We start from the raw sequence: 26,681 nt of genomic DNA, 5'->3' as shown, positions 1-26,681 counted from the left end.
AAGCACATTCGATCAAGGGCTCTTTTTGGTTGATTGGTTTTGTTCCAGTCACTTGTTCACGTGCTGCCATTTTTCAGCCACCATTGTAACAGGAGTGTGACATTCACTTTTGGCAGCCTTACAGGTGCTTATCTTAAATTGCTTGGGTTGTGTTGACTAGCAGTGATGTACTTGCACCGGGCACATCATCAAGACGACAGGGTGTTTTGTTTCGGTGCATGAGTTTTAGACCTGCCAATTGTTATAGTAGCTTTCTTGTCATCCTTAGTTTGTGTGTTCCCAAAGTACCATACAATAATACAGGTTCGTCTGTACACATGCACGCACATCTTGGTTCATATGATGTTACTGAAGTGTGCAGGGACAGATTACAATACTAAACACACAGCCAGATGCAGAGGTGTGTTGCTATGACTTGATTTCAGCAGGTGCATGTCGGCACTGAACACAACTAATTGTAGGTATGTGACCTTGAAGGTTGATCTATGCCACAGCTCAGGCTTCAGACAAATTAGCATCTTTGAGTGCTTGCTTGTAGGAACAATAGCACTTGTCAGCTTAGAGTGCAAGGTGTCTTAACAGTGAAATCTTAGTGCTGAACTCCTGATTGAAAAAAAAAAAAAAGAAGATAGGAACTGAGTTGTCAAACATTCCTATTCAGGACAGGAATTAGGGGATCTTGGCTGTGAACATTCTGTGCAAGTAAAACTCTTTTAATCTGGGGATATTTTTCTTTTCCTTTCTTCCAGTGATTTGTCCAGGTGCTGCTGGTGGTCATCCACCACAGAACAGGAGTGTGATATTCTCTTCAGGCAACAATACAGGTTTTGAACTCTTCGAGGAGTGGTGGAACAAATCACGAACGGTACCATTTTACCTGATTGCTGTTCTTCTACCCCTGCTAAATCTGAAGTCTCCATCCTTCTTTGCAAAGTTTAATGTCCTAGGTAGGTAACAAATACTGTTAAATATTGGTTTGTTGTGGCTAAAATGTATAGAAAACAGTGAAAGCTACTCTAGCTAGTAGAATCGTAGAATAGTGTCATTTAGGTTGGAAAAGACCTTTAAGACTGAGTCCAACTGTTAACCTGGCACTGCCAAGTCCACCACTAAACCATGTCACAAAGTGCCACATCTACACGTCTTTTCAATGCCTCCAGGGGTGGTGACGCAACCACTTCCCTGGGCAGCCTGTTCCAATGCTTCACAACCCTTTTCAGTGAGGAAATTTTTCCTAATACCCAATCTAAACTTCACTTGGTGCAACTTGAGGTCATTTCCTCTCATCTGATCACTTGTTACTTGGGAAAATAGACCGACACCCACCTCGCTACAACCTCCTTTCAGGTAGTTGTAGAGAGCAATAAGGTCTCCCCTCAGCCTCCTTTTCCCCAGGCTAAACAGCCCCAGTTCCCCAGCTGCTCCTCATAAGACTTGTTCCCTAGACCCTTCACCAGCTTCATTGCTCTTCTCTGGACACACTTCAGCACCTCAATGTCTTTCTTGTAGTGAGGGGCCCAAAACCAAATACAGTATTACCTATCTTTACACCTACAGAAACCTAAGTCTTTAGGAAACTACAGAATATTTTAACTGTTAAGCTGCTCCTCAAGTACAGAACCTTTTATCCTCCTAGTTTCTTGAATTCTCTTCAATTTATTTTTTAACATCAGAGGTACTGCTAGAATGAAATGGTGTCCTATGTGAATCTGAATCCTAAACTGTAAAGATGCTGCTTCTTTGTATTAACTTACTTGTAGCCTATTCTCTGGTCACTAGCAATATTATTGGCCAGGAGGTTGCATCGCAGTAGCCTTAATTACTGTTGTAGTTTCTTTCAATTTTTAGGTAGTTATTATTCTGCCCTTACCTATTTCAAATGGTAGGAGCCAAGACCTTACGTTTTGCATCCCACATGCTGCAACAGCAAGGCATGTATACCCATCTGTGGTCTTATCTGTGCTCCTTTAGCTGTGCAGAGTACTGCTGGATGCCTCTGAACCAATGAGATGGAATGCAAATCCAGCATTATGATCAAGGTTATCCAAGGTTATGATCAAGACAATGTTTAAATCAGTAGTGATCAAATGTCATTATCAGCTCCTAGCTCCCAGTGTAAAGTTCACAACTGCAATAAACATTCATATCTCATTGGGCTCAAAATGTCAGTGACTGAATGGATGTTATAATAGCTGAAGAACTGTGGCCAACTTTGTCTCACGTTAGATTAAAATCCTGCAGTTGAAGCTGGAACCTATCTGTTACTGCCTAGAGACTTCCCTACCTGACCAGCACTCTGCATTACAGGGTACTTCTTCCACTGTCACTAGTGCAGTGTCTGGAGAACACTAAACATGCTGAAAGCTTGCATTGGGTGCAAGTGCATTATTCTTTCTCCCTGGCCTATGAAAGAAATAAAGGAAAAGACAATTTAGACCTAGTCTGTATTTTTAAGAATGAATACCAACCCTAAGTTTGGGCTGCTGGGAACTAGTTGGATGAAGCAAGAATAAAACACAGCACAGATACTTGCTACTGCCTCATGTTGTTTATTTGATTCTTGTCTTTTCTAGGTACTGTTTCAGTTGTCTACTTAGTTTTTCTGGTTACTGTAAAGGCTGCTCGTCTGGGAATCCACTTAGAATACAATTGGTTTACAGAGAATGATTTTTTTGTACCAGGTAAGGTAGTCAAAATGCAGTAATGAAGCATATATATGATGGATTTAAGATTTCTTAAAGCAATTAATGAATGACTTTCTCATTAACTTCTAACACTCTGTGACATAAGTGAAGAAATGCTGTCTGACATAGAGGCTCAGGAAGGATCCCTTGTGACAAAGTGACAAGGAATCCCTTTCCCAGTGATGTTCCTCAGTTGGGAGACAGTATCAACACTGTGGAGGAGTGCCCATCAGAGGTATCTCCAACATATATCATGCCATAGTCCTGTTTCACCTGTTACAGTAAGTTCTGGCTGCACTGTTTTCAGACCTATTTCAGTAGCAGCTACAGTTGACAAACTGTAGACAGACTGACTGGCAAAGGTGCTGTAAGTTCTCCACACACTGTCTTGCTTAAATGAAATAGCTCATTCACCATAATTTACAAGTACTGTTTTCCTGTACTTCCCTATCTGTCTCAGGTTTTAGTTCATATCTTTTAAACACCTGTTAGCAATTCAGTATGTTTCCTTCCTTTCTTGAATGTTGTTTTGGTGACCGTTTGTTCTTTCCAAATTACTGTTACGAATTACTGTGTAAGATGTCACAAATAGTGGTATTGCATGAACAGGTAGTCTGAAGAGATCAGTTTCTTGATTTAGGAGGCTTTGAATGAGAGACTTAACCTAGGGGTTAGGTCTTAGCTGTTTTTCCACCATCCTTCACAACAGGCAAAATTGCATGACCAGTTAGCTCCAGGGAGCTGTGTCCTATACTACTGAATTGTATCACTGCTTCTGTTCTTAGAAACAAATATTTTGTCCTTCTTTAAAAGTTACTTATTTACTTAAGGCAAAATTCAGAGATGCATGTTCTTAGGTTTCTTTTGTGGGTTTGTACGTTTTTAGTTTTCAGTCACAGTAAGCACTGTACTAACCGTTTTACATGTGGGTGGCAAACTATTGTTAGGCCCAGTAATGTAGAATTGGAAAAGAAAACAAGGATAACTTAAAAACATTAGGATGGGATTTGAATTACTGTAGCAAGATAGAGATCCAAAAAATGAACAACAGTGTTGTTCTGTGTTTCTAGCAGAATCTGATCTAATATGTGGAATCATAGTAACGCACTGTGGCAACAAGAGAAACAACTAGTGAGTAAACTACAGATAGTAGTTAGTTGAGTAAAGTTACTGATATGAAATTCAGCTGATTGGTGTGTTCACGTCACAGTTGCAGTGGTCTTGCAGCTACTTATTTGTTGTCATCTTCTGCCACTCCATTTGGATTGATTCAACTCTCTAGTTGAACTGAAATTGATCTGGCACAATAATAAGCAGAATAAACAGTTTAGCTAGTGTATTTCATGTACATTTGGCAAAGAAGTCTACTCAAAACACAGTATTCCCCTTCTCTGATCCCCAGCTACTAGCTATTATCAAATCTGTTCATTCTTCCATAACTGCTGGAGGTCATTCCTTCCTCATCTCGGCCAGGCATTCAGAGCCCCATTTCAAGATCTGAATGACAAAAAACAAGGGAAAAGCTATGTAAAACAGTTTCTTCAGCTTGGTCTTGTCACCAAGAAAAAAAAAAAGTACTGTCCTTTCTGGCTGAGTCTTCAAAACCAGGCAAGTTTTGCTGAGTATAACTGTGTGCAAGACCAGAGCAGGTGCTTTGAGGATGAACTGGATTATCATCCTAATTCCCTAAGAATCCTCCTGACTACTGCAGCATAAGTACAGACTAATAGATGGATGTAGTTAGTTCTGAAACAGTGCTGTCTATGCAATCTATTTTTCTCCATCACTGCATTGACTTTTAGGCAGAATTTTTGGACTAACAAACTACTATTTGTCTCCAGTGTGAAAATTTGGATTTCAAAACATTGGATGATGACCTAATTTATTTTGTATGGCATTATTCTTAATGCTGTCAGTAAGCAGAAATGATACTCAAGCATGTGCTGCTCAGTCAGTAGATAGACCACAATGTTTGGTCTTGCTCCATTGCAAGCATGGAAACATGGTTTTAACCTGAACTGCCCCAGCAGTCAGTCTTTAAATGTTTACATGGCCTCACATCTACAGACTTTTCCTGGGACTGCAGGAGAAAATTTGCCTAAACTATGGTTCACTAATAAACACAGGTAAACTGGAATCTGACCTAAGTCTAAGAAATCAGGTTTTAAGCATCTTGAAGTTCAAGTCCAAGATCTGTTAAGCAGTCCTAGTGTAAAAGGAATTATAGCACAACATGTGTGCCACGGGTCACTAAGAAGTAGAGCACCCAGTATTTTGATTATTTTGGCAGTGCAACTAGTGCTGCTAGGAGATAAGACAAAGCACGTACCTAATGCATATAAATCCAGCTACTATTGATTGTTGTAGTGATGGAGGAAACTCAGTGCTGAAAGAGATTCTGAATCTGTCAGTTTGATTTTTATTATTGAGATCAAAGTAGTGGATGGAAGACCAGCCCAAAAGTCACTGGGAGTCTCAATTCTCAGTAGCGCATTGTGCTAGTTAGGTATTGAAAATACAGTGAATCCAGATCTAGGGAAGGCAGATTCTTTCAACCTGAATGAGCCCTTCGTTAACTGCCTAGGGTGTGTTTACCTTACTGACTTCATAGCACTTTAGAGAAATCTGGTTTAAATATGTTTGTATGGAGCACTATGTGGTTTGATATGTGAGGCTTTGTGAGACTGAGTGTTTTGTCATATTGCTGGATGCTTTCCAGAAGCTGAGCTAGTTCAGGGATCTGTAATTGCTGCTAGCACTCTAAAGAGTACATATATCCTTATATAATGCCATCAAAGGCGGTGCTTTAACAATGTTACACATTGGTGAATTCCTAGACCAGTTGCAGCACTTCCAGAAACTCAATCTTGTGAACTTAATCCTTCAAGTATTAAAAGAAGCAGGGCAATGTTATTCCCATGGAGACAAAAAAAATATGGTAAGACAAGAAGTTGCTCTGCCTTTCTTTATGCTCTGGTTTGTAAGCAGAACCTCTTCAACACCTACAAATGTCATTTTTCCTCTGGTAGCGTGACTTCTTAAGAACAAAAGATGCCTACAGAGCAAATGATTCCTTCCCCCATCTCCCTGCTCAGGACCCAGTAGATATACAGCCTCACTGCAATCAATTTCTGCCTCAGAAATGTTTTCCAATCCAAGTGTTGAATATCAGAGAAGCTTGTATGTGTAAATCCTAGATTAACCAATTAACTTTGGTGGTTGGTGTCTCTTGAGAAACTTTGCTGGAGAGTGTGTTATATCATAACCACTGTCTTCATGCTTTTTGTACTTTGTGATTAAATATCTGTGTTGGCTATGGTCAAAAATAGATTTCAACGTGGAGGTTCATGTTTCTGCCAGTAGATTCCACAGCACTGTATTTCCTCTGCATTTTGGCATTGTTTGTTTCAAAGTAATGAGCTGTTAACACTTTTTTCTTCCCTTAGAGTTTAGAATTCTGTTCCCTCAGCTCACAGGGGTTCTGACACTTGCCTTCTTCATCCACAATTGTGTCATCACACTTCTTCAAAATAACAGGAATCAAGAAAACAATGTAAGTAATTTCACAAGACTGTGCTGATTTCTATTTAGATTGCCAGGAGACACTAATTTTTTCCTGTCTGCTTCTTTTGAAATAGATCCAGGGACTGTAATAGCTTCAGAAAATGTAACTCTTGTGATCTGATAAGAAACCAGTTATACGTACTTTTCACTGGATACTAACCAATAATAGATGCAGTACAAATTTATTCAGATGAAAGACTTGAGGACCATCCCAGACTTATCTGTGGTCAGGCTGGTATGAAATGGTCAAATTACACAGAAGAGTCAAAAGGCTTGACACTGTTGTAAAACTCTGAAAAAACCAACCAATTTTAGAGTGGAAAAGGCAGGAAAATATTGGGTACAGGACTGATTTTAGCAGAATCCTGAAAAGTAACATTAGGGTCTAGATAATGATCTTTGCTCAGAGTTGCTTCAGTAGTTTTGTGTCACAATCCAAGTCAAGGTTCATAGGGAAACCCAACCATGTTTAGGAAGTCCTCAAAGTTAAAGCCTGAATTGGGAAGCTTTGTGATATGTAAGCTTTGGACTGGTTTCCCTTGAAGAAGTTATGTACCGCTCATCGATATGGAACTTCATTCTTTCTTAATATTTTCCCATTTTCTTTCTTAATATTTTCTCATTATAAAATACAAAATAGAATAAATGTGGCACAAAATTAGAGTCCTAGAGTACATTTTTACTGCAATTATTTTGATTATTTTACGTTTTCCTTCCTACTTTCCATGATTCTTGTCCAGCCTCATTAAAATCTGAGCTGTAAAAGTAACTACAATAACATACAAAGATTTTAAATATTAGCTGTATGAAGAACTGGTACAGAATCACAGAATGGTTGAGGTTGGAAGGGACCCTTGGATATCATTTTGTCCAACTCCCCTGCTCAAACAACATCACCTAGAGCTGGTTGCTTACACAACACATCAGATAAAATATATCTGATTTGATTATTCAGAGGTGAAGTACAGATTATGTGCCAATGATGACCTTTTGCTTTAGTAATCTGCAGTTACCTTTTTGTCCCTGTGAACCAAGGCCATCTTGTGAGTGACACCCTCTGCAAAGGAGTCATGAATTCTCTAGGAAAGCTGCTTGGGGTTTATGGGCATTTATGAAAATAGTTTACTGAAGAAAGGGTTAGTGGAGCTCTGGAGAAAGAGAACTAAGTAAGTTTCTTCTCAATTTTCTTAAGAAAATCTTACAATGTGGAAAAGGGCAAGATTTCTCTTTTTCTTTAGCTGTGGCATTCAAGTTCTAAAGGCACGGTCACTCCAGCAGTCAGCTCTGTATGTAGAGGAGGCCTAATGCCTTCAAGAATTTTTCTGTGGCTTTTCCCCCTCCATTTGCACTGGAGCAAGCAATCGACTGCAAAGTGCAGCACCTGGAATCTTCTCCAGCTTGTTTTTCCTGTGTTAAGGAGGAAAAAACTGCTGCCTGCATTTGAATCAGCTTTTCTGAATGCCCACCCTGGAGCTTAAATTGAATCTCCAAGTCAGCCCTAGTAGGGATCCCAAGCCTTCAACAAGACTCCACATTCCAAGAGAGTGTTCAAATTGCACGGAAAGAGCACCTTTAAGTATGGCAGGGAAGATTTGTAATGGGAAATCAAATCTGTGCATAGTTCTTGGAGTTTTATTTGGCTAGATATTTTCTTCCCTGTTTGTAGCTGTACAGGAGCCTTTCACACAGGACTCAAAGTGCTTTGCAAATGTTAATGAAGCGCTGATGCTCTTCAAGAGCTATTTCACTAAACTGCTGGACTAAGTGGGACGTTTGCATATGTATAGGGGTCTCAACTTCTGTCATAAGTCACAGTGTTGAGGGTATTTTTTCCTGTGTATTTACATCAACAAGGTGCTTTGTTCTAGCAGTATCTCATGGGAAGCCGAATGAAGATTCCACTGTTTTATGCATCAATTTGTTAACATGTCACTTGGTCAGAGTTCTATGAAAAGGCACAGAATTTGGCAGCTGGAAAAGTACTGGCTTAGTTTTGAACAAAACTTGCTGAAACGAGTAGTCATAAGAACAACTCTTTGGAGATGTCAAAAAAAGTAAAAGAAACAATAACATTCCTTTTATGGAATCACAAATACAAAACAGTAGCAGCTTCCATTCTGGTAACAGGCGTATATCACTGTCCAAAGCTAAAACACACACAGGGGGAGGATTCCTCTGGCAGCTATTCCAGTACAGTGGTGTGGGTGCGAGCAGAGCGGTGTACTGGAGTGAATGTCAGCAGCACAGCGTGGAGAAGCCCTATGAGCCGTGTTCTTGGTCTGTAGTTCAAAGTTCAGTTCCTTGTTCCCATCTCCCACTGCTTCCCCCTTGTGCTTATCTGTGTATGTTTTTGTGCGCTGCACCATCAACTGCTTTCGAAACTAATTGCATAGAAAAAGTAACCCAGCCACAAAAAGGTGATTTATTCGGGTTTTTGTTTGTTTGAATTTTTTTCCGATTCACTTCTATGATTTGGTTCCCTGAGCGGCTGTGCAGATGCTGTACAAGCCCAGAGCATGATGTAACAGGCTTGAATATGCTAGTGCTGTCTCCTAGCAATTGTTTGTGGACCTACCTGGGGGAAAGGCTGTGGGTGGGGAAATGTGTTTTGTCCAAGTGGTAACTGCAGAAGGCATGGTGATGTGGATGGTTCTTACTTTCTGCAGTACTGAAACACTGTTTATTCCCTGTAAACAGTGAGCTTCCATTGATGCTGCCCTACCACTGGTTTCTCTTTCCAGGCAAAACTATGCACAGCATTATTCACCTTGGAAAAGTACTTTTTTTGTCATCCTGTTAAATGTTATCACTTGCCCTTGAAGTCTGTTTTTATGATACGGGTCAGAGTCTTGTTGAGATATTACAGAGGCAGTATCTCTCTTTTGAGAAGTGACCAGTCTGAAATGAGATGATCAAAAGGTACTTCTAATGTGGTAATAGTTACTAAGAACTGATATGGCTTCTCCATCCAAGAAGCAACTCTGCAAGCTAGCTTTCACTGTGATACTGAGGAAAAAATGAACTATTTTCTCCATGGCATGTGATAGGGAAAACAAGGCCTGCAGTTGCCAGGTTTTTTCAGCGTAATATAGGAAATATCCTTAAAGCCACAGAGCCTTCACTGTGCTGTGTCCAGTCCTGTGCTGCAGGTCCAGCCCGTGCCTGGGTGCTAGTCTGAGTGTGATACAACCTCTTGTACTTTTCAGAGTTTTCTTTGTTAGATCCACACGATCTATCAGACTCATCCTTTTGTTTAGGAGACTGATTTCTGCCTTCCTGCTGCTGCTGCTGCCAGCCTCAGTCATACAGTTTTCTGTTCTTCCAGAAGCACTTTTAACACTTTGTTCTGTGCATCTGATGAAGAAGCTCCTGGTCAGCAGTAACTGCAGCTAATATATGTTCTCCAAGTTCCACCTCAAAATCTGCCTGTTAGTTTAGGTGTACATGACAAGGGCTTGGCAGGTGGCAAGCTGTGATCCTTATGGACTGTGACCTGCATGTTATCTCTGATATTTCCCTTTCACTCTGGTCCCCCAAATACTTCCTCCTTTCAACCATTTTTTCTACATTTGAATCTGGTTATAACTCTAGGTGCAAGGACTGCTGTATTCTTTATGCTTAGCTTCCACCATAGTGATGTCCATTCTGAATATAAACATCTTAATATAAAATTTAAAATAGACAAATGCGATTATTCTGTTCTGCTACTTAAAATTAATCCTTTTATCTCTCTCCGTGTGTCCTTTGGTTTTATCTGGAATTACGCTGTCTAAACAGTATTTATAGTCAAGGTCTTCAGGGAGTGAGCCCAGGTCTCCTGAAGAGTAATGAACAGTAATCAAAAGATGTTCCTGTTAGATGCACAAACTCTTGTACAAAGATAACCTCTTGTATGCAGAAGCAGATGTTTGCAAGGGAGCTGATGAATATTTGAGAAAAAAATAAATTCAGGGTCTAGAGTTGTCTACTTCTTTTCTTTTTGTTAATAGGTGACAGCACCTGAAGACAAGGGTCTGTTGTCACATGCTATAAAAATACATTATCAAAATTATCTCAAGAGTTAATTTCAGTACAGATTGAAGCATACACCCTTAAGAACTGTAGAACATGAACTGGTTAGTGTAATCAGAGGTAATAGCACACCAGCTATCGACCCTTAATCAAGTGTAGTCCAAAGGAAGCAGTAAGAATTTAGTTTCAGATTGCTTGCCCTCACAGCTGGAAGTACTTGTCACAGGAAAATAGTTTTACCGTTGATTCTAGAGTTTATATGTTGGCTGAGTACAAATAGCAACTGTGAGTTACTATGCTGTCCTTACACCTGAGGAATACACCAAAAATACCAAATTTAAACCAAATGAAAACAGGTTTTGTCAGATGATGTGCTTTAAGAAGGTCTTGGGTGCATTTTGAAAAATTATGCAAGTCTTGTCTTGAAGAGATGAGTCTGGGTTTCTGCAAAACCACCTTACCCTGATTAGTCTCTGGCTCCTGCACTTAATGAAGTTACTCATAAATACCTGTAAGAAATCTAGATGCTCAATTTAGGATGGGCACTGGTGCTTTTGAAGAGGTAGCTTCTCATGTCACTCAGAAGAAATTCTGGGAATAATTTAAAGATGGAGGTTGATAGTCCTTACTCAGTGTGACCAGTGGAAGGAGAGTGATGACTAGAGAAGCATATTCCAGCTGCATGTAACTGGTCAGCAGGAAGATGAGGTTGTAGCTGGAAGTGTGCAGCTGCTGGGGGCATGAGGCTCACCTTGGGGTACATGTTAACAGTGTATTTATTGTTGTTTGAAAAATATTACTGGCTTGTTGCAGGCTGGTGGCAAAAAGGCATCAATCTTCTACCCCCAAAACACTGACAAAATGAAAAAACTCTGAAAACTGGCTTCCTACTGAACTTTTCTTGAAACTTGAAAACTAGCATTTTTTACTTACCTTGGGGAACACCTTGCCCTTGGAAGACTCCAGGAAGATGTAGGATATGCTTCTTTTGTCAAGGAGATAGTGTGAAGAAACACTTAGGGAAACATTTCCATGCACAGATGTGAGTAAGCTTTGCCCATGCTCAGTGAGCTGGCTGGAGGCCATAATTATGATCCTGGTTTGGATGCCATATAGTCCTAATAATCTGTTGCTGTGCCTGAGCTACTAAGACTTGCTTCTCAGTCACAGGAAAATAGGGTCATGTATTGAAGCATTACTAGTAATCCTTTAAGAAGCTGATTATTAGCAGCAGCTGAACAAATGATTTGCTGTAAGGTAATGAGTGTTTTGTAGTGTAGCATAAGCTTATGCAGACTATAGTTGGTTAATAACTAGAAACAAATGGTCCCCCACTTGATTTCAGAAAAAAACAATTGATGTACAACAATAATGCAATAAGTACATTGCTGAGGTCACTCTGATGTATATGTGGATTCTGCAATTTAACAAAGTGATTGATTAAATTTGCTGCTTATTTTCCAATATTAAATGTTGGTATAAAAAACTTTGTGTAGTTGACAATTTTTTAATGTATTAGATACTTTATAGTCAAAATTTTCAGAAGTGAACATTGAAGTTAAGGATTAAACCAGCATTTTAGTTAAATGTAACATAGTTATATATGGATTTATGACCCTAGCTTCAGCACTCTTTTCGAAAAATCTTTGTTACTTAGTGTACTTAATTGGAGTGTCTCTAGATAGTCAGTAATAAAGTGGACAGGCTATTTTAAATTAAAGATTAATTGTAAAATTCAGTGCTAAAGCTAAGGGACATATACCTCTATGCCTTTCTGTTTTATTTGTGATTTATTTGTATTTTTATTTAATGGTGTATTAGCTATGTTTTTCATTATCACACCATTCATAGAGAAGGCCAGTGTATTAGTTTCTGGTTTGGAGCCAGAGTGTCATCCTCTTAGGTTTCAAAGCAGCTTCTTAGAAAATGTCCTTTATGTTATATGTGCAGTTGGTTAGGCTGATGTCTTTAATTGCAAGACTTTATTCCTGATGAGATTTAACATACGACATTGATGGACTTTCTGTCTTTGATGGCTGTCTCTGTCCCAAGGCTCTTAGCAGGAATAGGTGAATGCAAGAAAGTAGACTGTGTTTCTTCTTTGTTTGTTTTAATAACTAGTGTCTGTTTGTGCATCCAGCAATAACATGCTACATCTGTTGACATATGTTTCTTAGTGCCTTTTCTGTATGTAGATAGATACATCATACTTGTCTAGCTCCACTTTGGGATATCTTCCTGCAGCTTTCTGATTTGATCCAGGACCAGCTTTGAAGTCCCTGTTCAAGTAATAGAAAGTAAAAGCAAAAATGTAGAAATAATAGTAATAAATATAAAACAGTAATAAATACAAAAGCAACAGTAGCAGATGCAACAGTAATCTTCTCATGAGGTTTTTATTTTGCCTGTTTTGGTGTGACAGTGCTGGCCAAAATAAGATTTTATTTTTCCTCAGGTGAGAGACCTCTCTATTGCATACTTCCTGGTGGGATTAACATATCTGTATGTTGGAGTGATAATTTTTGCATCTTTCCCTTCACCACCACTATCCAAAGAATGTATTGAACAGGTAAGATACTTTACTGCAGTATATATTCATCCTTGGTCTTTTAATAAATACTTATTTAAGAAATAACTATTACTGCTTCTTGCTGCATGACTCACCCTGGCAGACACATCTGTCCTTGACACTGGTCAGTTGGTAAATGCCTCATGGCCACTACCACAAGCAGATGAGTAATACTTTCATTATCTCATTTATATTCATGTCTGGTCGCCAGTAGTTTTGTAAAAAACAAGCATTTAATAAATACTCTGTGAAAGTGATGAAGAAAGGGCCAAAATGAACAAGTGAACAGCTGGGGCCTTAATTTCTTTAGCTTCATTAATCCTGAAAAGTATTATGTTTGCATTTAGTTATGTGCAGTGACCAGTTCCATTCATTGGGACTGGTTTCAGGTACCCCAAAAAAAGAAATATAGTGCAAATGCAAGCTCATGTAGATAGGAGTCCTCATAATGGGTAGGTTTGGAGTCTAACTCTGTGGTGAGCCTTGCCAGCAGAGTTCTTGAGATAATAGCACCACATGAAACATCTTGTGAAAGCTATTAAACTCTGTATCTGCTTATAGGCAAGGCTGATCACCACACCTTAAATTACTTCGAGAGATAGGAGTTATCAATTGGTGATCCATTTTACGCCAGGTATTCATGTCTCTTGCATAATATTTAGCAATAAAGCAGCATTTAAAGCTTCCTTTGACTGTAGGTTAGTTAGAACTGGTACAATTGTTTAAGTATGAAATGATTTTTTGAACCATTTGAAATAACTTCATGGGGCAAAATACACAATTAAATAATAGATGACAAATGTTTTTTTCCCCATTTATTTACTATAGTTATCCTAAGTACTTACAAAGCCATTTGTATACATTCGTGATACTTAAGTCTTATACTACTTTTTCAGATGTTCCCACTTATAACATATGATCTGTCCCCCATTTGTATATGATGCAGTTTTACTAATTAAATAGCTGTTTTAAATATCTAGCTATGATATGACAAATAACAGGAGTATGTTAATCCATCTGCCTAAAAAATCAGGTGACTTTTCCACAGCCATGATTATTAGAGGATGTTCAGAAGATTAGGAAATAATTCCATCTTTAATGCTAACATCAGCCCTGTAATATTAAAAAGTCAGTTGGTATTTGGTGGCAAGGCAATTGTAAAAGAAGGAGAGGGTATTTCTGATTATGGAGTTCATTTAGCAACTGTAGTTGCTTGGCTTTTATCCCTTTCTTTCTTGCACATAGCTATTAAAACTCAGCAGATATATATCGTTAAGACACCATTAAGTGTAACATTCCTATGTTTAGAATTTTCTAGATAACTTTCCCAGTGATGACATCATGTCATTTGTTGCAAGAATATTCCTGCTGTTCCAGATGATGACTGTATACCCACTGTTGGGCTATCTGGCACGAGTTCAGCTGTTAAGACAGTTTTTTGGAAATGCTTACCCAAGGTAAGAAGTCTACTCCTTGACAAGAGCTTGGCACACTTTGTTTAACTAGCCTTCTGTTGTCAGATATTTGGCTGAGCTTTTGGAGATTTCCTTTGCTGAGTTAGGTAGATTTCAAAAGCTAATTTCTTAGTGTTTGTAGAGTCAGGGGATGACTAGGCATGCAAAATAAACTTGCCTGTAAATCAGGACTGCTGCAGCTTGACAGAGCAGAGTGGAGGGGTTCTTTTGTTGTAGTTCTTCATTTTGTCATTAAACAGAGGAATTTTGTCAACACTCTTCCTTTGTGTTAGGCATTTATATGGCAAAAGAAAAGTTGTACAGGAAAAAAATTTTGTTCAGTCCACAAACGTTTCATCAAGTAGTCTTTAAGCTGTGAAGGAGGTACAGTCTGGGTATTATCCTCTCAGGGTGCTCTGTGTGTTTTGATTGCACATAATTAGTAATCATCCATCTGTTTTTAAACGGAGCTAATAGCTAAGTGAGTGTTATCTAGGCTGCTGCTATGCTTATAAAAATAGCTTTTCACATGCTAATTTCAGAGATGAGCCACACCCCTGCATTTGTACACTGTCTGAACTCTGGGGAAGAGCTCATCCAGATTTCAATTTTAGTGTTCTTTTCTTTAAACAAAACCTAGGACATTTATATTGGGAGTATTGTCTGGATTTGTCACAGCTCAGAAGCTGGCATTTATCTATGAGTTTCTTATTTTATATTGTGAGTTACTGTTGATGGAGGAAAGGAAAAAAATATCCCAGGAAGAAACGTGTATTTCCTCTGTGGCATCAGCTGTAGCATGCAGGTCTGGGAAGACATTGTTCCAAGTTTCACATTTCTTCTGGGTCCTAAAATAGGTAGGAGTACGTCTAGAAATTGGATGCCTAAAATTAGGCAGTGAAATAAGGGCCTACTGTTTTTTGATGCTAAATTGTACGCAGTTTAATGTTGAGGAGATTTTTAGGAACTGCTGCAAGTTACTGTTGGAAACAAGGCCACTGATTAAAGTGCTAAACATGGATTTCACAGCCACTGGGAAATAGCCATGTCCTTTATGTTGTGTGGATGTCCTCTTCCTATCTCCTCCCTCCAGTTACTCCCTGACCAGAATGGTTTTCATTTCCCTCATGCTCTCTTCTAGAACCAGCTTGCTGTTTTAAGCCCTCATGATAGAATGTGATGATGCAAATACTTGCTTGGTACTTGTCTCCAGGATGTTCTGTGCGTAGCTTCACAGACTTTTGTTTTTTTTGTAAACGACTTATAGAGAAACATTTAAAGTTTCTGAGAAGTCAGAAATGGTTTCTAGGAAACCACTTAAATCCCTCCAACCTGTAGTGGTAACATAGTACCTTCTGTCTGTCTCTTTCGTATCTGAAGTATCTCAAATATAGCACAAAAATCACTCAACTAACCTCCAAGCTCCAGCTTCTGTGCCTCCACAACCGGCAGGGTCAGCCCTTAGTTTTTCTATGCAGTGGGGACTAGCTGAAGACTGGTAGCAAGCACAGGACCTGTCTCTGGGAGGGTAGTAACGATTTACTACCTGACTGTGAAATACAATGCCTGGTTCTCACCAGTATCTAAAACTGACAAAGATCCTTTAGTAGCAATGTTCCTATATCACTTTTCTAGGAAAATTTTCAATATTCTGATTTTTTCCTAAAGCTGCTTTTATGGGAAAACATTTTGCAACTATAAAGAAGTAGCTCTTACTGACATAAACTGTGGTCTCACTGGGGAGCCTGTTGATGTACCCTGAAGAGCCTACCTGGAAATACTAAGTTCCAGGCTTTTCTACAGGAAAATGAGTACTCTACTAGTAGTTGTATATACTTGGCTTTCTTTTATTGAAGTCTTAAATGTCCAGGGCTAACTATTCTCAGGCAGTAAGGAGACTGACCTTCATAGCCTCAAGCTTTAGTTCTTAGATGTGTGCGTAAGGTGTATGGAGGAGAATATTCCTGATCACTTGACTAGAGAACATATCTGTTTAAGTAATGACCCAAAAGAATAAAGCAGGAGAAGAAGAGCAGAACAGAAAGTAGAGTTCTGTGCTGTTCTAGGAGAATTAAAAAAACCCCACCCCATAAAATAACAACAAAACCACAGTTTAAGATCTGTACATTTACATTCTTTTTCTACATTTTCTTATTATTTTCAGGTTGTAGAAGTGAGGTTTAGGAGTGTGCACTCATGGTACATCCATCCGTCTGTTTATGCAGCACATTGAGTAGTGGTGCTGAATTCATATTGATCATGCATTTGAGGATCTCTGTTGGCAGCCTAGCCTCATTTAACTCAATGTGCTAAAACGCACATATTTCTATAGGTGCATCCTTCCTTTATTAAGTTTACTCTGAAGCTGAGAGAATGTTATAAATTTATTTTCTGGCCATAATTGTCCAATTATTCATTTTTTTAACAGTAAAAACCCCAAAACCCACAAGCAAACCTGCTCATCCTTCTTTGGCCAAAGTCTCCACTGTAAATTTTCCTACTTTCATTTTTAAGCCCTGGGTTCTCCATATGTGTCTCCATATCTCCAGATGTGCTGGAGGTTTCACATGAACTGGAAGCTCCCTAATATTAAAAGCCAGGCTTCTTCATGTGATCAGTTGTTTGCAGATGTGGATACCTGCTGCTGCTATGGATGGAGTTAATGGATAGCCATTAAGTTATTAGCTGGAGTACTTGGAATTCTGAATGGATTCATCTTAGAGCTGGCTTTTGATTGAATAGTTTCATCACACACCTGCTTACAGGGCTGCCAGATAATTTTTATTTTCTGGCAGTGACTATGTTGCTCAAATCCATTTGATTCTTTGCTTTAACTGCTTTTTCTTTACTATTTATCTGCCACTGGATATGATGAAGCACCAAGGTATTAGTTTACCATTTTTTACTTCTTAGTCTTAACAATTAGTCTAATCCAAGGCAATTTCTACCAAAAGCAGCATTCTGTTTCATATCCTGGATTTTGTTGGTAGGCCATAGATTATAACTGGATTATAATGAGGAACCGTTTACTCAACTTCAGGGGAATTTTTCTTGTCTGAAGACTGATCCCCATATGTCTTCTGTCACACACTTTTTAGATACTTTGCAGTGCTATTTTTCCACTAGCAGTGCTTTACTGTGCTTATCCATAGTGTATCCTACTAACTTGTATTCTTGCATGAGGAGCAGCTCACCCTCTCCAAATTTAAAAGCTTAAGCAGACAATACATAACTTTTTCTTGTTCCAGGTTTCACATCAGGGATCAGCTGAACAGTGGCAGGTTGCTTGTCTGAAACACAGAGGAAATGAGTAGCATCCTACATCCTCCAGCAGGCAGAAGGAGAGCAAAAGCCTCCCCTACTTCTAAGAAGGGGAAATCTCCTTCCTCTTACAAACCACTTTCAGTCACCTGTTTCTCTGCCTATCTTAAAAACAAATAGGTGTGTAGATATGCTGGGCACAGTAGTCTTCTGACAGGCATCATCACAAAGCCTTCAGCCTTTCTGTGCTTCCTACAAAAGATTTAGAGACAGAAGCATCCTAACTCCTTTTTTCATTTTGCAAAATGCATGCTAACGTACAGACTACAACAAAGAAAATTATGTACTGGGATGAACCCCAAGGAACTGTTCATTCTCTTCTCTCCCTGGTGTTGTAAAGGAAGGCCAAAATGTCATGTAATGGGAAATTACTTTTATTCCTAAAGTCAGATATGTTTGCAATGATGTTGTTGAAAGGGTTACTTGGGGCCAGAGGCATGTGGTTTATCTGCTGGCTGTTACGTGACTCTGGATCTACTTACATGTACTTACATTTTTTTTTATTACTGTTACTGGCTCTGGGCTACAGTGATATTTGTGATAGATAATTCCCGTGTTTAATTATATGCCATGCAAAAAATGCTGTGTACAGTCACCTGATCAGTTTTTAAAACTTTTGAACATCTTTCCTGTTCTGAGAGGTTAAATAAGCCATGGACAGAAATCACTTGGCTTTTCTTAAAGATTGTCCTCCCTTTACTCCATTGTAGCCCAGCAGACCTGCCAGTTCTCCAACAGATGTGTGTCTTCTGATGCAATGAAATGAGTTTCTGCTGTTTTCATAAGTGTTTAGTTATTTGCTTTTCACCTAGCTTCTGTCTTGCTTCTTAACTGCTGTCATTCATAGTCTTTTGACCAATGTCCCTTGACTGGGATTTCCGGTAAGAAAATGCATTTTTAGGTACAGTATCCTTTCAAAAGTTCTTACTTAAATGACCCTGTTTTGCTTTTTTTCTTGCTTTCCTGTTTCCCTTATTGTGTGCGTTCACCCCATGACTCCATGCTGAGTCCATCAATTCTAATTTCCTTGCATCTGACCTGAGGGGATCTAAAATCAGCTTATTTCTTTAAATGTCCCCTGCCCTTGGTTTCGCCATTTTCGATATGATTCCCACTTTGAGGATGCTGAAGTTAATTAGCTATATGTGGTCACTAGTGTTCAGTGGCTTAACTGTAGCTACCAATTCTGCAGGAGAGAACTTGATAGATCAAGCCCTCTAATGATCTTCTGGCATACCAGGTTGTTTCTCAACTGTCAATCCAAAAGGTTAATCTTGCAGCGAGGAAAAAAGGCAAGACTTAGGGGAAGGCCTCATTGTTTTTTACATTTTTTTTCATCCTCTCTACTGTTGTTTTTGTGGGATTGCAAGATTTTTGCAGGTGAGCAGCAGTTCCCTTTATAGAAGAGAACTAGAGTCTTCATCTGCCCAGCTGAGAATACTGAGGACAGAAAAGACAAGAGTGCCACGTGCTCCACTTGGATTGCTGTGGATGTGCCTCTTTTGTGAATTACTGCCTCCCTGAGGCAACCCAACCTGTGCTTCAGAGTGGCAACCCCAATCAGGCTGCCCTGGCAGACAACCCAGCCCTGGCTTGGGCCACCCTACTCTGCTGCCATTGACCATGAAGAAGAAAGTCATGCTGCTTAGAAAACTGCTGTGTGCCAGCAGGGTGGTTAGGTAAAAAGGGACTAAATCTCATTTCACATCTCTAAAACAATCTAAATATTTTTCTCCTATAGTTGTAATAAGCAGAGGTGGTATGGTTATGCCCCTCAAAAATACTGTTTTTCTGACTACCCTCTTGGAATGTATGGTGACCATTAATTGTACCATAAGCCCGTGTCAGGATAAAACAAGAATTTAGAACTTGTTAAAATGTCATGGGCTATGAGAAATCCTTGTCCCTTCTGGAGCACACCTGCATGAAACTTAGTCTTATGAAAAACACTATCTAAAATAATACACCTACTAGTAGCCCTTGATACCAGATTCTTCTTTATTCAGAAGGATAGGGTTTTTTTCTAAATTATGCCTTTCTCTCCATTAAGAATGTGACTTTTTCCTGTCTGGGAGCTGAGATGAGCTATGAATATCTACCTAGATAAAAGAAAGGATTTGCCAGTTAAAGGTCTGTTGTGTAATAACATAGTTACAACTCGGACTGTTTCAAAAAGGTAGAAAAAGGAGCAAGGATGTTCCAGAGGGAGAAATACAGTGTAACCTGTTACCCTGAAGGAAATGCATTTAAATCCTTGTCAGACTTTGATTTTGGTACTTGAGGATCCTGCTTAATTGTAACAATTAAGACTGCAAAGCACTACTCTGCAAGTAATGAATTGTTTGGAAGCTCCAGCATTTTGAGACAATTGTTTTCAGTTGAACCAAAACACATTGCCCCCACAAGCCAATTACTCTTTCCCTAGATCAAGAGTTCAGAAATGTTTCATTTCACACCAAACACACACGTACCACTTTCCTTCAGCAGTTATAAGAGGCTAGAATTATTTTTTAAAATTTTTTTTCTTTTTTGTGAACTACAAAATAACTTCTTCTGTTTTAAATCATGCCAGAATGAAACACTTCAGAATTTTTTCAGGTTTTCTGCTAAAATATTCTGAACTGACCAAAATTTGCAGAACACTTTTGAATTACTAAACCTGCACTCTTTTTAATCCCTCTTGCTAAAAATTAATCTCAGCAAAAAAAAGAATGAAGTGCAGTCATTTTCTGTGTTCATAAACTTTTGACTTCAGTTGTGCTCTCTGACAGTAAAATTTGTGATCTGGTGTATGTGTGGGGAGAGAGGAAGTAATTTTTAATGACAAACGCTTTTTGGAAACTGTTTAGTTAATTGGCTTTCCTCAGCAGTATTAGAGAAGCAGTAAATGTCTGGTCCTTCTTTCCCTAATAAGTCTGATTCTTGGGATTTTATTTTTTATTCTTGGGGTTTTACCAGGTTTATATCCAATTATGTTTTTGTTAAAGTTTCAGCTGCTCTATTCCCACTGCTATCTTCAGCCTCTGAGGTACACCTCTTGTACCACTGTTAAAATGTCATGTACAAAATTAAAGATATTTCTGTCTTTCTGAAATCAGTTTTTCAGAGTGAACGTTAGAAATAGTCCATATCTTAAATTATTCCTTTGTGTTTAAATTACCTCAATTCCCCTAAACTTTAATTACTCTGTGTGGAAACTGGCAGCTACCCTTTCAGCCATGGAAGTGGTCACTTTTTAAAAGCTTGTTAGTTAGAGACATTCTCCAGAATACAGATACTTTCTACAGTTAAGTAAAAATTAGCATTGGTTTACAGATTTTGTTTATTTTAAGAAATCAAATCCTCCAGAAGAATAAACAAAACCTGTATGTGTATCTATATATCCTCTTGTGTGAATTCTTTTTTCCCTTCGTAGAAACAGCTGTGTGACCAAAATATCACAGTTTTTTATTGTATTTCCTGACTTTATGTTAAAATATGCCAACATTTCATATTCTCTAAAGAAAAGTGATACTCTTCTGAGACTCAGCTCTGTGCATAACTAAACTGAGTTTGTCTGATGCATTAAAACCTGCTTTTGCAGAACAGAAAACCTCAGGTTTTTTCATCCTTAATGCAAAAAGGAAAGCAACAGGAAATTACTCATAAAAATGCATTCAAGAAAAAATTCCAGCATAAATAGTACACAGGTCATATATTAAATGACATCCAGCATTCTAAATGTTTGTCCTCTATCAAAGTGCATTAGAGTTCAAGTTTTAAGGTGTTATTTCCCCTCTAGTACTATTCTACATAATGTTTTCCACTTGATGCATCTTTTCCTTTTTCTGGTTTCCATTAGTTCACTTCGAGCAATTCAGATCATTCTCTGAACAAACTAATTCTTTCTTGTGGGAATTAAGTTATACAGTATTGGGTTTTTTTTGTATTTGAATATCCATCTGAAATACTTGAGTGCTGAGTACCACGTATGGTGTTTTTCAGAAGAACCGCCAATTTATACATACTTACTCCTTAAGACTATTTTGAGTCAAAACACTAGATATTTAAAGTTTGGCGGTCTGAATATTCAGTAGATGTTATGCTTGCTGTGAAATTAATTGGTTTTAATAGTGTGAGTCCTGCAAATGGATACACTGTCTATGTACCAGTTAAATGTTACTGTAAATGAAGGACAATGGTGGCATTTTGTAATAAATACATGACAGATTTTAACACTTCTTCCTCACTTTCCTGTAGCGTTTTCCATGTGCTCATCCTGAACGTAGCAATTGTAGGAGCTGGAGTAGCAATGGCAAGATTTTATCCAAATATAGGAGGTATCATAAGGTGAGTGAGTGTTGCTTGCACAGTGAACTTGCCTGTGGTGTTGCTGCATGTTTACCCCTTGATGTTGAAAAGGAACAATATGAGTGCAGGTAATTGTATCTTAATATTTTGTGAGGCCTACGCCTTTTTAAGTTGTAAATAATGACCTAGGAATATAAACAACTGGCTCTTTTAAACTTCTGATGAACAGCTATCTGTAATTATGCCTCTGTATCTGAGGTGATTGGGATGATTCCCCAAGTTGCACTGGAGCTGTATCTGAGGACCTTGTAACTATACACGTGAAAGAAAATGCTGTCAGTAGAAAAGCTGCTTGGTTATTGTATGGCTTCTCCCCTGGTTTTGTTTTGTGTTAAGACCATTTGAAGCTGTTTTGAAAGTCCATAATAAAATTTCAAGAAAGCAAGTAACTTCAAAGGGAAAAGTGACATAAAAGTTTTACTTCTAAATGATACCTTAAATTTACCATGTTAATCAACATCTAGGATTTCTGTAATTGAGAAAGATTAGAGGAAACAGTCTTATGAGTTTTATTTTCTACATTTGACACCGCCATTTTTGTAATCGTCATTCATTCCTAGTTTGCATCTTTCCTACAGCAACCAGGAGAGGGAGGTGTTTAAAAATACAGAAATCTGCAATTATAAAACCAGAATGACAGGCTTGGATTTTACCAGAGAGCAAAATAACTTGCTTTTGCTCAGAGACTGATCTTTGAGGTTTTTTCCATTTCCTTTTTTTTCTACATCATCTTTTAGTGAAAATTTTTATATTCCAGTAATAGAGATGGTCTAGTTATTAATTCCAAACAAATACCATGTAATACATTTATCTGTTTGCAAACTGATCCTTATCTCTGCTAATATGTTCATACTGTGCATAGTAACTAAACATTTTGAACAGTGAACTTCCAGCTGATAAATTGTCTATATGAAGTCTCATGCAATTTGCTGGTTTTGTGTTGCAGATAGTTACTCTGTATTATGATGTTTCCTCTGTCTAAAAGGAATGTTCAAATATTTGAAATAAAAGATGTTGTTAGTTAATAATGAACATTTGGCTGCAGTATAGCTTAGTAGGTGAAAACTCAAAGTAGTGGAAAATAATGAGAAGGTTTTGGTAAGCAAGGGAGTGGTCAGAAAAAGAGTAGTTAAATGTTTTACTTGCTGTGGTTGATCATCTTACCAAGAGGACATGCTGATCTTTTCAGGTCCGGAGAATGGTGTGTTAGGAGCTCATTAAATAAGTTCAAGTAAAAGTTGCAGATTTGGGATTTCTATGCTTACATGCTTTAAAATATGTCCTCAGATGGCTGGGGTGCAATGAAATTTGCAGTTCTGACAGTAAAGGATGCACTGTCTGGTCTTTTTCTGTTGCATGTTGACAAATTTCCTGAAAGAAAGTAGAAACATCAAGTTAAAGATGTTTCTAAGTCAGAGTCAGTCACCCAGAAGCATCTAGGGATGTGACTGAAACCACAGAGGTGTCTCAGAATGCATGTACAGGAGAGCAGGGGGCTGAGCAACACAGAGGGGGATAATTAAATGCCAGTGAAGGAGGTGAGGGTAACAGAAATTGATGTTTAGGGACTGCAGATAGTTATTGTTTAGCCAGACTGTTCATTGATTTGAGGGGGGAAAATGACAAGAAGAAATTAGAGTTAACACAAAGCATTCTTTTTTTTTATTTTTTTTCTTCTTCCTCTCTCCCCCCTTTTCCTCAGATACTCTGGAGCAACATGTGGTCTGGCCTTTGTATTCGTGTATCCGTCCCTCATCTACATGATCTCCCTGTATCGTGCTGGGCAGCTGAAGTGGCCAGCATTGATCATTCACATCTTTATAATCCTCCTTGGGCTGGCTAATCTGATTGCACAATTCCTATTGTGAAAACTCCCCCTTCTCCCTGTGGCTATCAGAAATGGTAGTGTGACTTTTAGCAGCAGCCTTGAGCAACATTGTCACGCATGAGAACAAACAGTCCTCGATATGATCTTGAGAAAAGCTGCACCTTTGAAACAAATTCAAAACACATCTTTCAGTCCCTTGACAGGAAACCTGTCTTGCTCTTCCAAAGAAAACACAATTTTGTGAGGAGTGAAATGGTTCATATTTGAGTGAGGTAGTTCTCCTGGTTTTGTTGAACATACATCAAAGATTAATGAAGCTCATTTTAATTTTTTACAGCACACTTTTCAAAACACACAGCTTTCAGCCTCAGGCTGTAGAACTCCTCTTTTCTCCAGAGGAACTGTCTTTACCTTTATTAACAAACATACTTTCACAGTATTGTTCAGTGACTGTTGAAATGCTCTTTTGTTGTAGTTATTTTCCTGTTTTGTTTGGAAAAAGAAGAAATTATTGTCTTTCCCCCTTTTTTTCCCTAGGTTAATTTATAGTCATTTGGATCAAAATGCACTCTTAATTTTGAATATGCTATTAAATCGGTTTGGCAGTGTTTTTCCTCTAGGAAATTCCAACTAAGAGAAACAATAAACTCATGTCTCAGTGTTTTATTCAGAACCAATATGTACACAACATATTTGTGATTTTACAATGAAAAAAGTCAGGAGGATAAAAAAAATTAGAACAATACAATTAAAATTAGAATTCCATGCTTGACCTCACTTCAACTCTGTTAACTGGGCTATTACTATTCTGTGAAGTTGTTTTGTCAGGAGTTGCATGTGGATTTATGGATGCATGTTGGACACAATGTTCATCACAGGCTTGCTCCTTCCCTTGTAGGGACTTACTCTAGTGATCACTTGCTATGGTCTTCCACTAAATTATTGTAAACATTTTGAATGTGAGCAGAGAGACAAAGCTAGCACTCTTCAGGATTGTGGACTAAATCAAATAATTTAAGTTTTAAATAATTCCTAACAGAAGCTGGAAGAATCTGGGAAGAGTTTTGTTGTGTTGGGGTTTTTTTTGTAACTTCTTGTTTACTAAGATGATGTACACACATAAGCACTCAAGACGCTTTCCTTCACCTACTGTCCATGAGTCTGAGTCTTAACCTAAAACATGCAATAATTAAGTTGCCAGACTCTAATATCATCTTTTGTGGTTGGAGAGAGAGTAAAAACTCCTTTTTGTACAGAATTTCAGTGTATTAAAATAATCAACAAATGTGGAATAATTGTAAGAAAACTCGGAACAATGCTAAATTCTAGAGAGGAAGAAAGTTGGAGTCATGCAGTATTTGTGAAGTAGGAGTTGGGAAGGACAGTTACATTGCAGGGTAAGAGTCCATATTTCATCAGAAAGACAATGAAAAGCATAACCCAGATTATTGCCATGCTTCTCTGGGAAATTAAATGAATTTTTGTAGTAGAGATGTAAATCATTTTGTTTGAGTTAGGGTCCTCAAACTGTGTGTAGGACACTGACTTGCATATGTGTCCTTTGATTTGTATGAAATATAAGATCATATGGGTTTGAGATGTCTACAGAATAGAACAATTATTTCAGATTCTTACTTTTTTTCTTGTGAAACTTTCTGTGCCTTTGATTCAGAATTGGGAGAATGTGTCCATCGTCTGTTCTGTATTAGAAGTATTTGTCCCATCCTGGTCATTTTCCCTGTGTATACTCTTATCTTCCACTGCTCGGTTTCCTTTTTCTCTGGGGCATATCTGTCCACCCTTTTAACTGCTGACAGTGGGTATATCTTGCAGTGATGCCACCATTAGCACTGGCCAACACACCTGCCATAGGGACTGGGTCTGACCTCTCCCATAAAATACTTCCTTGAATGTTTCGATAGTCATCACAGAATGTAACTTGATGGCTGCATTCCCTCAGCATTCTCAGCAGTGTATTTCACCAATTTGTTTGGGGTTTTTTTCACTTTCCAACAAACTACTTCTTTCCAACAAATTTTACAAATTTACAGTTCCACAACTGTAGTAAGTTGTTAAACGTCCTGGAGTTATTTGATACAGAAGAGAAGTAGTTGAACACCAGAAGGAAAAGACAAAAGATGCAGGATTTCAAGCATCATTGGCTCATTCACATTACACTTCTGTGCTTATTTATTATAGATTCAGTGCTTAATTTAGGTGCAAGCCCTGATGAGTGCAGGTACTTCAGTTTGATTACGTCCTTCCATGTTTCATGTAGATATGAATCCTTGCCATTGAAGCAGATAGTAAAATACCCATTGATTTTAGCAGAATTAAATTCAGTTAGGATCTAGTAGTTCAACAGAAATTCCCAAGTAAGATGGAGTTCAAGGTGAAGTGTCTTAATTGCATCTTCTGTTTGTCTCTTTTCCAGTTGTGTGATGTACAATGATTTTTTTTTTTTTTAATTTTTTTTTTAATCCTGTGTTTGGGTTGGAAGGGACCTTAAACATCATCTAGTTCCAACCTGGCCTTGAACACTTCCAGGGAGGGGGCATCAACAACCTCTCTGGGCAGCCTGTTCTAGTGTCTCACCACCCTCACAATGAAGGACTTCTTCCTTATATTTAATCTAAATCTGTCTTTTTTCAGTTTAAAACCATTACCCCATATCCTATCACTACACCCCCTGATAAAGAGTCCCTCCCCATCCTTCCTGTAGCCCCCTTTAAGTACTGGAAAGCTAAAGTCTCCCCAGAGCCTTCTCTTCTCCAGGCTGAACAACCCCAACTCTCTCAGCCTGTCCTCATAAGGGAGGTGCTCCAGCTCCTGATCATCTTCATGGCCTCCTCTGGACCCGCTTGAGCAGGTCCATGTCTTTATGTTGATGCCCCCAGAGC

At 38.5% G+C, this 26,681-nt stretch overlaps 1 protein-coding gene across 2 annotated transcripts in view; it reads left to right on the top strand.

Annotated features, from left to right (window-relative positions):
* The window catches only part of SLC38A9 (solute carrier family 38 member 9), a 45,581-nt gene extending 19,771 nt beyond the window's left edge, over window positions 1–25,810 (top strand). For both annotated transcript variants that reach the window (XM_074932609.1, XM_074932608.1), the window contains 7 exons: window positions 750–947; window positions 2,574–2,681; window positions 6,131–6,237; window positions 12,715–12,828; window positions 14,137–14,285; window positions 21,843–21,932; window positions 23,656–25,810. In XM_074932609.1, the coding sequence (XP_074788710.1) occupies window positions 750–947; window positions 2,574–2,681; window positions 6,131–6,237; window positions 12,715–12,828; window positions 14,137–14,285; window positions 21,843–21,932; window positions 23,656–23,821 (932 nt within the window). In that variant the 3' untranslated portion in view covers window positions 23,822–25,810. The remainder of the gene's footprint in view (window positions 1–749; window positions 948–2,573; window positions 2,682–6,130; window positions 6,238–12,714; window positions 12,829–14,136; window positions 14,286–21,842; window positions 21,933–23,655) is intronic.
* The last annotated feature ends 871 nt before the right edge of the window (window positions 25,811–26,681 follow it).

This window comes from Athene noctua, chromosome Z (assembly GCF_965140245.1).
Source record: "Athene noctua chromosome Z, bAthNoc1.hap1.1, whole genome shotgun sequence".
NCBI lineage: Eukaryota > Metazoa > Chordata > Aves > Strigiformes > Strigidae > Athene > Athene noctua.
The sequence above is the reverse complement of the archived record's forward strand: the minus strand, read 5'-3'. Positions and strand labels throughout refer to the sequence as shown.